General features: G+C 31.4%; 2 protein-coding genes across 2 annotated transcripts in view; one reads left to right on the top strand and one right to left on the bottom strand.

Moving 5' to 3' along the window:
* The window catches only part of LOC131849943 (endoplasmic reticulum metallopeptidase 1-like), a 49712-nt gene extending 41797 nt beyond the window's left edge, over positions 1-7915 (top strand). Inside the window, exons 14-19 of the mRNA XM_059200073.1 lie at positions 425-606; positions 1255-1395; positions 2562-2779; positions 3903-4021; positions 4814-4995; positions 5426-7915. Of these exons, the coding sequence (XP_059056056.1) occupies positions 425-606; positions 1255-1395; positions 2562-2779; positions 3903-4021; positions 4814-4995; positions 5426-5593 (1010 nt within the window). The 3' untranslated portion in view covers positions 5594-7915. The remainder of the gene's footprint in view (positions 1-424; positions 607-1254; positions 1396-2561; positions 2780-3902; positions 4022-4813; positions 4996-5425) is intronic.
* Positions 7916-13809: 5894 nt separating this feature from the next.
* Positions 13810-16236, bottom strand: part of LOC131849926 (serine/arginine repetitive matrix protein 1-like) — a 31192-nt gene continuing 28765 nt past the window's right edge. The window contains exon 19 of the mRNA XM_059200057.1: positions 13810-14154. Within this exon, the coding sequence (XP_059056040.1) occupies positions 14023-14154 (132 nt within the window). The 3' untranslated portion in view covers positions 13810-14022. The remainder of the gene's footprint in view (positions 14155-16236) is intronic.

Raw genomic sequence — 16236 nt, 5'->3', positions numbered from 1 at the left:
AAATAAATATCAAAAATATCTAACACGCACCGTGCGAGGAATCGAACCCGCAATCAATTGAAGTAAAGTGGTGTGCTAAACTGCTAGACCATCGAGGCTGAGAAATGCTTGAAGGATATTGCGAAGGATATAGGGTTAATAATCAAACGAGGATAATATTTTAAGAAAGGTGTTACAAATGAATGTGGATGGTTATAAGAGCAGAGGGAGACCGAAAAAGAGATGGATGGACTGTGTGAAAGATGATATGGTAAGAAAGGAAGTAAATAACGCGATGACTGCGAACAGGGATGAATGGAAGCTAAAAACATATTACGCCGATCACAAATAAATGGGATAAGGAAGAAGCAGATGATAGGGTTATTAATCAGACGAAATTGCTCAGATCGGCTAGCAGTTTATAGTTGTTTTTTTTTTTGCTCAGCATGGCGTCACCTGATCATGGAGGCAACTCTATCCGTGCCTACAGCGATGTTCTCCTTCTCCCTGGCTCTGCGACTCAACGCCATGCTGCTGCCCGTCATGGGCAGAGCGGGCCTTGATTCACCCGACTACCTGGTGGCAGCAGTCAACGTAGCGCTAGCAGCACTCACCTGTTCCATAGTGGTCTGTACTATACAATACAGTGGAGTGAAGTGGAATAAAATAGAATAGAATAGAAAATCATTTATTCAAATAAAGTTTATTTAAGAACTTTTGAACAGTCATGACAATGTATTTTTTTAATTTACCGCTCATTCGGAAAGCTGTCTCATCACAAGAAGAATGAGCAAGAAACTTGTGTGTTGCTCTTTTAAACAATTCTTGTAAGTTCACATTATACAATTCGAAACGTGAAAGTGGAATAGAATAGGAGTACAGTAGAGTGGACTGGAATGTAGTAAAGTAGAATGAACTAGAACAGAAAATAATGGAGTAAAATAAAGTGGAGGAATGGATTGGAGTGGAATACTGTGGAGTGGAGTGGAATGAAGTGGCCTAGAATAGAGTAGAGTAATATAGAATAGAGTGGAGTGGTATAGAACAGAACAGAAAACAATTTTGTTGCTCGTTCTTCTTATCCAAATGAGGAGCAGAATATAAAATATGATTCAAAAGTGCTTCAATTTAAAAAAAACTATTCTTTTTAAACCACAAATGAATTTATTGACTCGTATATAACAACAATGATGTAAAAACAATAATAAGCACATATCAATGTGAACCATAACTCAGCATAATGTTTTAATGAAATCATCAATATTTTGTTCCCAGGCCGGAATCGAACTGCTGTTCTCGCATAGGCGTCTGTGGTTGACGGCAGGTTTTCTATCTGTGATCTGCATAGTGTTGATGTTCATACCATTCAGCCCGTATAACGACGAAGGTCCCTCCACGCAGAGGCACTACTGGTTTGTAAGTATCTTTTTTTTTTATCTCAAGACTATTCAGACAGAAGATACAAATACATACATAATTTTTTTTTTCGTAAATACATACATATTATACGTAGAAAACACCCAGACCGACATAAACAATCATACTCATAAATACAAATGTTTGTGCCGTGCGAGGAATCGAACCCGCGACCATCGGACGTAAAGCGGTATGCTAGACCGCTAGACCATCGAGGTAGTCGTCGTCTATACATATAAATAAAATTAGAGTGTCTGTTTGTAATATTGAAATAACCGTTTTTTACTACATGCATATGAATATAAAAACAATCCAATTAAGTTACTTGCCAGTTCTTCTCAATTGAATCTGTATACTGAACTGGACGGTAGGGGAAAAATATACAAAAAAATTGATGTTCATAAGTGTCTAAAATGTCCTACATTAATAAATTATTTTTTATTTGATTGAAGGTAGATTTTTGCTTAGCTTGGGACTAGATGGCGCTGTCTTAATTGGTCAGGGTTATTATTATTTATATATATTTTAAGATATATTTTATATATCTTCTTTTTAATGTTAGACATAGGCACCTATATAAATATACATTGTAAATAAACTGGCTTTTAAAAAAAAAGTAATTCAATTGAGTTTCTTGCCAGTTCTTCTCAATTGGATCTACATACCGAACTGGACGGTAGGAAAAAAATATAATATCAAAAATTTTACGTTCATAAGCGGCTAAAATGTCCTACATAAATAAATGATTTTTGAATTTGGGCCCCTTACACACACATCAGTACACAGTGACGCGGTGGCGATGCTCCGCAGTGGTGGATAGGAAATGCATTTTACTTTATTATTATTACTTAGTATTGGTTTATTATTATTATTATTTTGTATATAATGATTTCATCTCTAATTTAATGAATTGTTTTTTATTTACGTTTATCTTATATAATAATTTATATGCAGCTATCAGCATCATTTTTATTGTGTTGTGATGTGTGATGTAATAAATGTTATTCTATTCTATTCTAATTTGAATTTTTACGGGGGTAATACGTTCAAACACGCGGGTCTTACTCAAGCGTGGATGAGTTTAAAAGTTATATAAGGATGATGCATGTGATGAAAGAAATCTCCTTACAATACGGCATGTTTAATAATTTATTATTAATTTGCAGCACACAGAAATTAAAAGCCATGACATAAATGGTGTCGTGACAGAAACCACCACTGGAGTGCTGGTCACCAAGCACGATCCCTACAGCACCCAGCGCGTGCTGCCGGCGCTCAGCAACCACGGCATCAATCTACACTCGCGGACCGACTTCACTGAAGACTGCGAGACCTATCTGTTCTGCAATCTGCCATTGTATCGGGTCTCGTTTGGACAATATCTGTAAGTATTTTATATCGGTTGTTTTTTTATTATAGGGTCTAAGCACAGAGTAATAATAATAATAATGTCAGGACAATTCACACAGCGCCATCTAGACCCAAGTTAAGCTAGCTAAAGCTTGTGTTATGGGTACTAGATAATTGATACAAATATACCCGTGCGAAGCCGAGGCGTGTAGCTAGTAAAAACTAAAATAATAATAATAATAATAATCTCAGGATAATTCACACAGAGCCATCTAGACCCAAGTTAACCTAGCTAGAGCTTGTATTATGTGTACTAGATACATACATATTATACATAGAAAACACCCAGACCGATACAAACAATCATACTCATGAATACAAATGTTTGTGCCGTGCGAGAAGTCGAACCCGCGACCATCGGACGGAAAGCGGTGTGCTAGACCGCTAGGCCACCGTGGTCCTCCACACACCACCACAGAGTAATATTCCAAGATATTACTCTGTGCTTAGATCTGTAGCATTGTTATTCTTTAGCTATAGTATGTATTTGACTCGGTTGTTTTTTTTATTATACCTAGAGTTTGGAATATTACTCTGTGCTTGAATTTGTAACACTGTTATTTTTGAGCTATAGTATTAATATTACATTTATTGTACAATCTCTCCGGCACAGACTAACTACTGACATAGAAACAAATACTCATCACACAGAGTACAAATGACAATACTTGTAGAATAAACACGTAGAGGCTACTTCCGCGTGTGTGGAAAGAAAATGGAATGAAGTTTTTTTTTTATGGATGATAATGGAATGGTGCACCCGCCTGCGCTAACGGTTTACGCTGGCGGAGTACCAGTGGAGGATGATAAGATGAACATGAGGTCAGGTCAGTTAGCCCATCGTGGTAAATTCACCAGTAATTTATCACGATGTTTTCCAGGGGGGAGGTCCTGCGTCGAGGTCAACCTGAGATGGTACATTGCTAACAATGGGGTTATTAACCCACATTACTAACAATCCCCTGGCAAGCAGCTGGTAACCCCACGTTCATGGGGGGACCATGAACGTGGGGTTACCAGCTGCTCTAATGGTAGAATAAAAAAATGACATAATTTCAAAGTAGTGGTAGTAAGTTTATTGGTGTGTTATTTTGCAGGAAGGACGGTCTGTTCCTGTACACATCTGGTCCGGCCCCGTTCTCCCCCACTGCGGGTATTGTCCGCAGGGGACGCTCCTGCATCGGGGAGACCTGCACGCTGGAACTTGTCATGACAGGTCTCTATTATATTTTTTCATCATCATCATCATCATCATCATGTGCGTCTCCCAAGGCACACAACTGGGCCCGATCTTCAGCCCTTCTCTTACAGTCATTACCCGCAACCCTACGTATGTCGTCGCTCCACCTAGCTGCAGGGCGTCCTACACTACGTTTGCTAATTCGCGGTCTCCACTCTAGAACACGTCTACTCCAGCGAGCATCGGTTCTGATAGATATGACCAGCCCACTGCCGCTTCAACTTACAATTACGAAGAGCTATATCCGTGACCTTAGTTCTCTGGCGAATTATATTATCATATTTTTTAATAATGGAATGATGAACTGGCGGGGCACCAGTGGAGGATGATGAGATGAGCATGTGGTCAGGTCAGTTAGCACATCGTGAAATTCATCAGGCTGGTTTCCAGGGGAACTGCGTGGAGATCAATCTGACATTGTTACAGGGTCATAAGCCTCATTATTAACAATCTCCTTATACTGTATATTTTTGGAACGATGATAGTGGAATGATTCACTCGTCTCCGTTAATGGTTTATGCTCCACCATTGGAGGATGATAAGATGAGCATGTGGTCAGTTGGACTACTGTGATGAAATTATTTGGTTATAGATATAAAGAAAGAGGATGATAGGTGAGATGTATTTTTATAATATTGTATTGATTCAAATAGAAGAGCTGATATCACAGAAAAGAAATCCTATATTCGGTTAAATAACCGTTAATAACGAAAAAAACATTTTTAACCGCTTGATTACAATCGTTAATAACCGGCTTTGAATCTACAGCCGCGCCCCACAATATGGTGACCGTGTGGCCCCATGTTGGTGTCCAGCTGAAGTCCTGGACCCTGTCTCCGCAGCTGCCACCTGCTGTCCAGCACGCCGGCAGACCATACTACGTAATGGTGCACTCGGAAGCCACCTACAAGGGCACCCTCGATCAGCTCTCCTTCAATCTCACACTCATTGTAAGTATATTTTTTTAATTAATTAATTTCTTTCATAAACACATGGTTAGACATTTGCAAAAATGTTGACATGTTGTTATTAACATAAATATACATTTTCTCTTCCATTCTTTCCTGTTCGCAGTCATCTCACTATACTCCATTCTATACAATAAAAAAAAATTATCAACATTTTGCTACTTCACCGCCATCTAGCATCCAGTAATGAAATTATTTAATAGATTTAATGCAAGCAAAGCCGCAGGTAAAAGCTAGTATTATAATAATGGATAAGATGGATAGACTGTGTGAAAGATATGGTAAGAAAGGGAGTAAATAACTAGATGACTACGAACAGAGATGAATGGAAGAGAAAACCATATTACGCCGACCACAAATAAATGGGATAAGGAAGAAGCAGATGATGATGACTCTATTATCTGATGTACAGGTGCCGTTATCGCAACAGAACCAACCATTAGTAGATGTATCTCACCACGCCCACAAAATACAACATCCTGAAGACTACACCGCTCAGTTCGAGATGATCCTCGAAGCTATGCCCAAGTATTTTAATTTCGCAAACTTTATGACGTTTAGAAATAACTATATATTTTAATGTATATGTAAGAATAGGTACGTTTTTTATGACGCCTTGCAGCTAGGTAGAGCTATATACGTAGGGTTGCGGATAATAACTGAAAGAGAGGAGTTGAAGATCGGGCCCAGTTCTGTTCCTTGGGGAAGACCTATGTCCAGCAGTGGACTGATGTTGAATGATATGAATTAGATGTTGTTTTGCGCAACATTTTATTAATGGATTTGTATAATTTTATTTAATTTCGATACTATTAGCATGTGTGAGACCTGTCCGTGCGGAATCCTGACCACCGCTACTGGACGCGTTATATTATATAGACTATAATCTCTAAAATGTCATTTGTTAACAATTCTCACGTGTAAGACATTGGTTAGCAACTGAAACTGTCAAATACATAAGCGCTAAACTGTCAAATAACAAATCCTGTTTGAATTAAAAGTGAATTGTTAACAAGAGGATACACAATTCAGATGAGTTCTTAAGGCGTCGACACGAACGTACCTTACGTATACAAATTATAGCTACTTATCATCACAAAATTGTATGTCAAAATGTTATTTTTGACGAGGATCCCGAGAATAAAATTCTCAGTATCGTAATCATGAGACTAAAAATAAATATTTTGACGACCTTTTAAAGTAACAAGTTTATTTTATATTTTTGTTTTTGGTTCGGTGTTTCCCTTTATAGGGAAAGGCAAAAGGACTCAGCCCATACAGCCCGTTTATTTTGTATAATTTGATGTTTGTTTTGTATTAAATAAAAGAAGTGCTATGTACCTATATTTTTACTGATAAGACTACCTACTGAATTATTAACATTATACCTAACAGTTAAGTCTGATGGTTAAAATCACGTTTTAGTGTATTACCGTACAGAACTTTGTAATATTCTTTGTATTAATATAGAAAGGTAGAGAAAGAAAGAAGGGAGGTAGGATGTTTAAAATTCATCAATGTTTAGTAAAATACAATAAAATAAAAAAAAACCTAAAAGTGAAACATCACTAATACCAAAACCAAACAGTAATCCCAGTGTAGGTAGCTCACCACCTGCTATGTTGAATACAAACATAATAATAATAATAACTCTGTATTGTACACAGATAAAAAATTACAATAAAAGTAAAAAAATATATACCCCAGAAAGATGTCGACATGTCATATGTAGGCGTCATTATGTGTATAATTGACAATACCTCTGATTACCCCATTTCGTGATATCACATTTATTATCACTTCATCATCATTGGAACCCGTGTTTCTTATTATCAATTCAAGATAAGATTGCATTCGTAAAGGATGATAAATTAAAAAAAATATGTGACTATGTACTTAATAATATGTAATAACCACAGGACAGTTCACACAGCGCCATCTAGACCCAAGTTAAGCTAGCTAAAGCTTGTGTTACTCATAACACAACTAGACAACTGATATAAATACATAAATACATTTGATTTTTATAAATAATATACATACAAAACGCCCATACAATCAATCATACTCATGAATACAAATGAATGTACTGTGCAGGGAATCAAACTCGCGATCGTTGAAGTAAGGCGATGTGGTAGATAATTATCTTAATAGGTTTTGTATTATTATTGTCTGTAACACAAATGTACCTATTAAAATTTTATACCTCTCAGTACATTCTTCATTAGAAAGAGACAAATATAATGAAGATTCGTTCGTTCGTTCATATTTTAATTTTTTATGAGGCTGCTAAACTTTATTTAACAAATAATAATAGTATTTATTCTATTTACTTAACGTATTTTTGATTATATAATATTTACATTAATAATTTAATAACATTAAGAATTAGTCATATAATTAATTTATTAAAACATTATTTGGTCCATTTTAAAATAGTATTATGTAAGTACTTACCGTATTTTTTATTATATTTAATATCGGACGTCATTAATTTATGAACATTATGAATTAGAAATATGATTTATTTAAAAAAAAAATTTAATCCATTAATTATGGAGCGTCCATTAGGAATAATAAATTATTTAATATTAATTACACTAAGTTAATGATTATTTGATAATGTAATATTCTATACGACATCATTTAACATGGGTAAAGTGGGAGTTACACTATCAATTTTTTTTATATCAGGATCTTCTAGAACTATCAGCATGTAATAAAATACAGATATCAAATATGTGATGATTTTTTTATATATTTAATTCCCATTATTATTTGATAATGTAACATATATTACAACATCATTTAACATGGGTAAAGTGGGAGTTACATTATTATTTTTTTTATAACAGGATCTTCTAGAAATATCAGCATGTAATATCAAATGTGTAATTATTTATTTATGTTTTTAAAATTATTATTTGATTATCATCATTTAACATGAAAAAGGGTTGACTCTATTTAAAAAAAAATTATATCTTTATCGATTCAATTCAATTCAATTGGATCTTTTAGAAATATGAGCATGTAATGAAGTACAGATTGTTATCTGTATGTATGTAAAGTATGATTTTTTTAAAATTTTGAAATGCATTTTGAGTGAATATATGATTGACACCACTCATACAAAGCCGCGAACAAGAACTAGTATCATATAGATTATAATTTGACCCAGTGTATTGTTAGAATAATGAATTAAAAATTTTCATTCTATTTTTTTACCATAACCTGTATATTTTTAATATTTTTTAATTGTATGTAAGGATGAAATAAAACGATGATTTATTACTGGATGTTTTATTTAATCAGTCTTATACATATGCGTTGGATATAAAACAAATTATATCTCACGCAAATTTTATATATCACAGAAAAGTAAAAATCTTTACCATCTCACATGTGATTGTATATAATTTTTACAAAAGAAACATTCAGGGATTACGAATTGAGATAAAAACATAATTGTTAATTAAATTTGAACTCCCAATTCGATTCCCGGTTTATACAACCACAGAGAAATGTCAGATATTTTAATTTTAACATACACAAAATTAATATATACAGGGTACAAAATGATATAGCTCGTACGCAATTTCAATAATAAATTTATTGGAGATCTCGGTTCAAATACAAACAAAACGTATTCTTGCATTTCTATATTGTTATCTAGTCTAGATACACAAAAAACACACACGTAGTTTACGTGATACTATAAACATCTTAAAACTAACGTATATATAACAAAAAAAAAAGGATCGATTCTTCGATTTTAAATATTTCGATCAATAACACTAAATATTTTACAGTAATTTATTGGAATATATAATATATTTATATGTAAAACATGATTGAATCAATTTATTGTATTTATGAAAAAAAAAACTAATTTAATAAAACAGAACCCATAACGGTATGTTATGAACTACATCTGTTTTTATATAACTACTAGTTGACTCCGCAAACGTTTTGCTATATCAATTAAAATAGCTATTAAAAAATAGGGGTTGATGATAGAAGGGTGAAAATTTAGGGTTGTATGTATTTTAATAAATTAAAATAAAAAAAATAATTTTGTTTTGAATAATTTTGGCGTGAGCCACCCTTAATACTTAGGGGTACGAAAATTAGTTATAAACCTATTCTCAGACCTACTGAATATAGATATAAAATTTCATCGAAATCAGTCAAGCCGTTTCAGAGGAGTATAAACACGAAACCTGTAACACGATAATTTTATATATTAGATAGAACGCTATGTTATGAATGAGTAACTGGGGGGAAGTTAGCGATGTGGACTTACGATTCCATTGCTACCAATATACCACGTCAGGTTTACCTCCATGCGGTTCTCCTGGAAACCATCGTGATAAATTCCCTCTGACCTGACTGACTGACTTCATGTTCATCCTCCACTATTTTCCACTAAAACAGCCACCAATATTTTCTACTAAAAAAAAACTACATCCGACAAACAACTACAAAACATTTCCTAATATTTTATGTACAAAAATCGGAGGTCTGATTGAAGCATGTTACATATGCAGTGCACAGCTCTAATAAAACTGCTGAGGAGCAGAATTTATACGCGCCGAGTATGAAAGAAGCCTCAATGTCACAATTTCAATATAATAACTGGACAGTTTTAATTGCAATACTGTTAATTTTATATTAAATCTGTTAAACGGTATATTGGGGCAATTGTGGTTTGCGTTAATTCTGAGACTGATGATTCTGACTGATTCTGAGAGCATTACTTCTAGCACAGATAAGATAATATTACATAGTTTTAGCATCGAACGGTGTCACCTGTTTTCTATAGTTAGGTAATTTAAAATATAGTATCATTTCAATAATTAAAAAGTTAAAATTAATATGTTTTTTATGCCCGTTGGAGGAGACTACTGAAATTAGCCTTTCAGAATTACACGTTATATAGATACAAGCAAATCGGGATGAGTTGCTTGTATCTATATACATATAAAACGTGTTGCTAATATACATATAAAACGAATACAGCCCACTCTATCTTCTGTCACATTCTAGTGGGGATAGTATAGATTACAACGACCTGAGCCGAGATCCGAACCCCAAGCGATCACTGAAGACATCCATCAGGCAAAACTTGCATTTCAGTAGCTGATACTTTATATACACACTAGCAACTGTAATACAGTAGTAGAATACAGCCCACTTCAACCCCTGTCACATTCTAGTGGGGATAGAATAGATTACAACGACCTGAGCTGAGATCCGAACCCCAAGCGATCACTGGAGACATCCATCAGGCAAAAATTACCCTTCTGTAGCTCCATAAGTCCTTGGATTTGGCGTGAGTGCCCTTTGAGATCCGTAAAGATTCACATAACACCTGTAATACCCACTAATGAGTTGTCATTCCTGCAGGCTAAGATATTGTTGTACCTTATAATTTCTCTGCCATGTCTTACTCTGTAACACACCTTAGAATGAAATAACTAAACGGCAGCAAACTACATAGTAAATCTTGATAATATTAAAAATTGTTATCATATCATTATATAGTTAGTATTATTGATCGAAAATATTTTCTCAAATGTGAATATAACTCAAAAGAATAACATTCCACAATTAAATGATTTTATTTAATGGAGAATATTATATTTTTTTATCTGTAGCATATTTTCTTCGTCTGTCTATTATTACTACATAAGTCTTTCGTATAAATGCTCTAACAAATATTATTCAAGTTATAAACTATACATGTTAAAGAAAAATTATTACATTTATTAAAAATAACGATCTGGTCCAATGAGCTACAGTTATTTTCTCTTACACATATTAAATAACTAAAATTAATTGTAAATTAAATCTCAAGGTAAAACCCGGTTAACCAACTTATAAAACAGAACCTCTTAAACCTAGAAAGAAAGTCAGAAATCTGAAAATAAATTTTGAACATTTGTTATCACTGCATTAACAATTTTATGGTAAATAAAGGTATTTTACCTTTATTTACCATAAAATTATTCAAGGCAAAACACGTTTAACTATAGTTTTATTGTCATTTCGAGTAGGCATTACCATACATTTATGAGAATGTTACAACACATTATTGTAATGTTACACCATATTTAAACATATAATACCTTCACACTACAAATGTATGAATCAATCAATGTAATAGAAATAAATAGACCAATGAAAGTCTATGACAAACGAGATATTGTAAGTTGTAAATAACAATATTTAATTTTAATTAAATAAAACAAAAATATCATCGTTATACATACATACATTTTGTTATAAAACACATGTTCTACTTCTCCAAGTCCCTTTTGAGGACTAGTTTGATCGTAGAAGGTACACAATGACGAAAACCAATGTCAACTTTCATAAAACAACTTTGACAAAGAACCAAATGAGGGAACGTAAAATATTTTTTCAAAACTTCACACAACTAACTACCCTGTTAGAATTTAGTATTGCAAAGTTCCAAATTTATTTCCAATAGCCCACTTATCGTTTCTCGGTGTAAGAGCATTCTACCTGGCTTTCCTTGACTACAAAAACTCTGTATAGCGTCTATAAGAACTGAAAACATCTAATATATTAGAATTGGCAAGTATAACAAACAAATATTTCCCTTACATAAATTTAATTAGGACCAGACCAAAGAAATAAAAAAACTAATTGCTAAATCTTATAAAACATAATCTATTATAATAATAGAAAAAAAATGTGAACTAAATTTTATTTCACTTATATAAAGGAACATAATATTTTAGATTGTTCATTGGTTCTTAAATAGGACCCTATTATATTATCATATAGATAGAACGTGTAACGTCATTCAAAGAAATTTAAAGTTTCAATTAAAATGATACTTTTTTCTATACTACAATAATTGCAAACAAACATATATACAGATACAGATTATCCATAATTTGCATTTTATAGTTAATTTTAGGAAAATCGATTTTCCTATATTTTATTTTTTTTAGTTATAACGTATGTTTGATCTGATGGTAAACATTTACTGTAGCCTATTGATGTCTGACAGAACAGGAGTTAACGCAAAATAAAATACATTTTGGAAAAAATAGCCTATAAAAGCTACTGTATGCATCACTTATAGCTCTATATACTTATATAACGAATCACGAGTCGAACTATAGAATAAAAAAAATATCTTTTTTTTATTTTCTGTAGTTCTTTGGTATGTATGTAAGTATCTATATTATGTATTTATTTCTTTTTATATGCCTAGTATTTCTATTTATTATATTTGCACAGACTCACACTCAGACAGCAATTATCCTCTGCTTTATCTATGGTTGACTGGTAGAAAATACGCGATGGTGTTAAGTCCGCCAAATGTACAGTACTTTTTGTACTACATACGTACATTATTTATTTATATAACTAATATAAACACCGGAAACAATTTTCAAGCTATAATTAACATTTAAAAAAAATACCATCAGTTTTTCAAAAACTACATTTACCACAACATTTTTTAATGATCTTAACGTTAACATCTGCAAATTATAGGCTACGGTAGCAGCTTAACATCAGATCTACCACTTATTTACGTTACCACTAGTGGTATATTAAAATTTAGATATTTCAAATGAGAAAATTTAAGGAAATTTTCGTTGTGGTCCTACAAGTAGTACCTACACTAGTTTCTTGCTCCCACAAGTAGGCTACAAGTTAGTTGCTCTAAGCATCCCTACTGTATCTCGCTTCTACAAATAGGACAAGACTTTGCTGTTCATAATTTTATACAAGTAGGTCATTTTTATTATTATATATGATGTTATTGTATAAATTCCAACAAGAACTACTTAAGGTTTACCACAAGTCAATTCAAGATAATTTGGTTGGTTTCAAATTAAAGTTATTAACTTACACTAAGTTAAAATTCTCTCAGGTGAAGATTATGGACTATTTTCTACATTTCTTTTATAAATACAATTGTATTAATAGAAATTTAAATTTAAAAATGGTCAAACAATTTCTACAAAACATAATTTAAATAAAAAAAATGTCATGACGAAAAATTCGTGCAAAATGTCACTCTTAAAGTTTACATAACAGAAATGTTACATATATAACAAATTACAAGAGATGTAATATTACATCATTTCTATATTATTATTATATATGAAAATGTGTCAAAAAGCGTGTGATTTTTAATTTAAATAAGTATAATATATCATCGTCTACTTATGTTCAATTACAAGAATTTTCGTGAACTCTATCAAAACATATAAGTCATTTTCTTAACTTGTAATGTAATACCAACACGAATATTACAAAATCGTTACTTTTGCTACATCACAAAGACTAATAAAAAAACAAAAACATGACACCAAATTCGAAATAAAACTGCCATTTCCATATTGTTAACAATCAATATTAAATGTTCAACTTAATTTCAATTATATCAAATAGTTATACAGTTACTTGTGATTACAAATAGGTTGTTACAAAAGTGTATACGCTATAGTTTTGTACAGTATATTGCTTTCGTGTGATGAATTGGTACATTTCTGATTTGAATATTAAATATTTATAATAACAAGGTGCTACGGGGCTACGGCTAATATTCTTACATCTTATTGAACAATATAGAAACTTGATTGAATATAAGAACGAGTTTCTACCATTATTATTCGTAGTCTAAATGCAATGAAATTGTAGTAAACAAATGGATTACAATTTAATTTTCAAAAATTGTAATCCTAATACAATTAATTTAGTCAACAGCAGGCGTATCACATATTTATTTGCACTATTATATGTATGCCTATATAATATAGAAGATAAATTTTTATGTTTTCACAACTTTTATGGTCATAAATACACTACATAGAAACAACAATATAGTTAATAAAGTATAAGCGAATATTACAATTCGAGTTGAATAACAAAGACGTTACATTGTGAGTAATATGTGTATTACAATCTGAGAAAAGGTTACAAATACACACAAAATGCTACATTAAAAGGTTACATTCGAAGTTAGCGTACAACGACGGTCAATTTACTTTTGGAGACCATTTTGTTGTTAAATTTCCTCTTGAATCCCTCCGCCGCTGTCGACGTTTTAAACGTTATTATGGCGCTGCGTTCCGCTTTGTCCAAACTTAAGCTCTGGAACATTAATCCGGGGGTTTCATTCCTCATTACTTATTTAAACTTAGTACTAATTAATATTAAACAATATAAACTTAGCAACAAGAAGTATTCCGCTTAATAATAAATATAACATATATTAAATATGTATGTAGGTTTATTAGTTAATTACAGAAACTGAAAAGTAGATAAAAATCTCTTTATTTAGTTAATTAAAGACTAAAATTTAACATCAGAACACGTTTTTTCCACAGCATTTTCTGGTCCTTTACCAGACCAACCTATACTAAAGTAGTATAAAGAAAAATTACTTGTACACACAAGAAAATGATGTCATTCATCTACTTAGCAGTTTTTGGTTTAAGATACATACAATCTCAACATGAGAAATTCTCACAAATACATACAATTTTCTCATTATGTAATATTATATTGAGCGCAATTAAAAATAGGAGTTATAATCGCTTAAATATACACTTTATGTAATGTGTAAATAGAGACTTAATTAAATTAAATGTAATATATAATTGTATACATTATATTTAATGTTACAATCATTGACTAGTTTTATCACATTGAAATTGCATGGTTCCATGTAAAAAAATATATTCAATACCATGCGCATATATTAACTTATATATAACGTTTCGTAAACCTTAAATACACCGTAATATTAAATATTAAGATAATGTAAATAAATATAGAATGTATACATAAAAATATATGTGTGTGTGTCATTTGATACATAATGTATTGACCATTGTAACACATACAATCGTAATAAGCAACATTACAAGAACATAATAAATGTTAATTTTCACATTTAGCTTTTATTTAGGTAAATTGATTTATGAATTGGATTATATTAGTATTTTGATATAAAAATAAGAATTATATTGACATATAATACTAACCAGTAATATATAATATTTTTAAATTGTATAATTTAATATATTATCTAGAATTATGTAACCATTTACAGAAGCATAATCATTAATATCAAACATGCCTTTACATAAGGCGGAATGTGTTGAACTATATAATATAACGATTCCTTAACCATTCTTCGCAAATAAACGTTAATTTGCATTTCATTTCAAATAATTAATAAACTTAATACAAATAGTTGATTAAATATTATAAGACAATTTGTTCGTAATTTTGCAATGATGTTTATATGTCGCATAAGCAGGCGAAAGGTGTTCTGTATGTATACATAATTTTGTCTTTGATTTAGAACATTTAATATTTCCTTAGGCAAATGATGTCTTCAATGAATACACAATTTTGCCTTTGATTTGGACAATTTCATATTTCCCTTATATAAAACATTGACAATAGAGGAATACTGCTGTTAAGCGTAGGGGAGGGTAGATGTCCCTCCTTTAAAATTATCTTCTACACAATAAACTTATTATGTATTACCTTACAAAAAAACCAATAGTTTTATGTGAAAACCTATTCCGAAAACACATTTTCATTTTTAATTTCATTTCAGCTTTCAATAAACGCTACAGTGCGAAAGAGATAGCATTATATTTGTAATTTTCGTGTCAATTGTGTAATTGTTATGTGAAAATAATTCACTAAACTGATTTCGGATACGGATACATTCTATTTATGTTATATATCATAGTATTTAGGCTTAATTTCATAATATATATAACATATACTGTACATTATTGAGATTCAGTACAATTTTCAAACTGTACAAATTCAACACTTGTATATTATGTACACAATAAAAAAAATACATTCTACAACAGACGCTTGTTATAATAAAAAAAACATTACTTATAATATTAATTTCCTGTAGTACAGATCACTTAGTTAAGGTTTCAAACTCGAAAGACAAGAAGTCACGCTGTTTTTGTACTTAAAGAAACTATACGTAATATCATAATGAACCTTGTGTCTAATAAATAAAGTTCATTATTAATATAATATGTGAACAATTAGAATAGAAAATTCATCAAAATACTTTCTGCCATAGAAAATTACTATAAAATTATTATTAACACATCCATTGCCATCATAGATTAATATTTATTTATTTATTTATTTCAGGCAACTAATGGCCCACATCTATACATATAAATA

Source organism: Achroia grisella, unplaced genomic scaffold (genome assembly GCF_030625045.1).
Source record: "Achroia grisella isolate CSIRO2021 unplaced genomic scaffold, CSIRO_AGI_Agris_v1 utg669, whole genome shotgun sequence".
In the NCBI taxonomy this organism is placed as follows: domain Eukaryota; kingdom Metazoa; phylum Arthropoda; class Insecta; order Lepidoptera; family Pyralidae; genus Achroia; species Achroia grisella.
The sequence above is the reverse complement of the archived record's forward strand: the minus strand, read 5'-3'. Positions and strand labels throughout refer to the sequence as shown.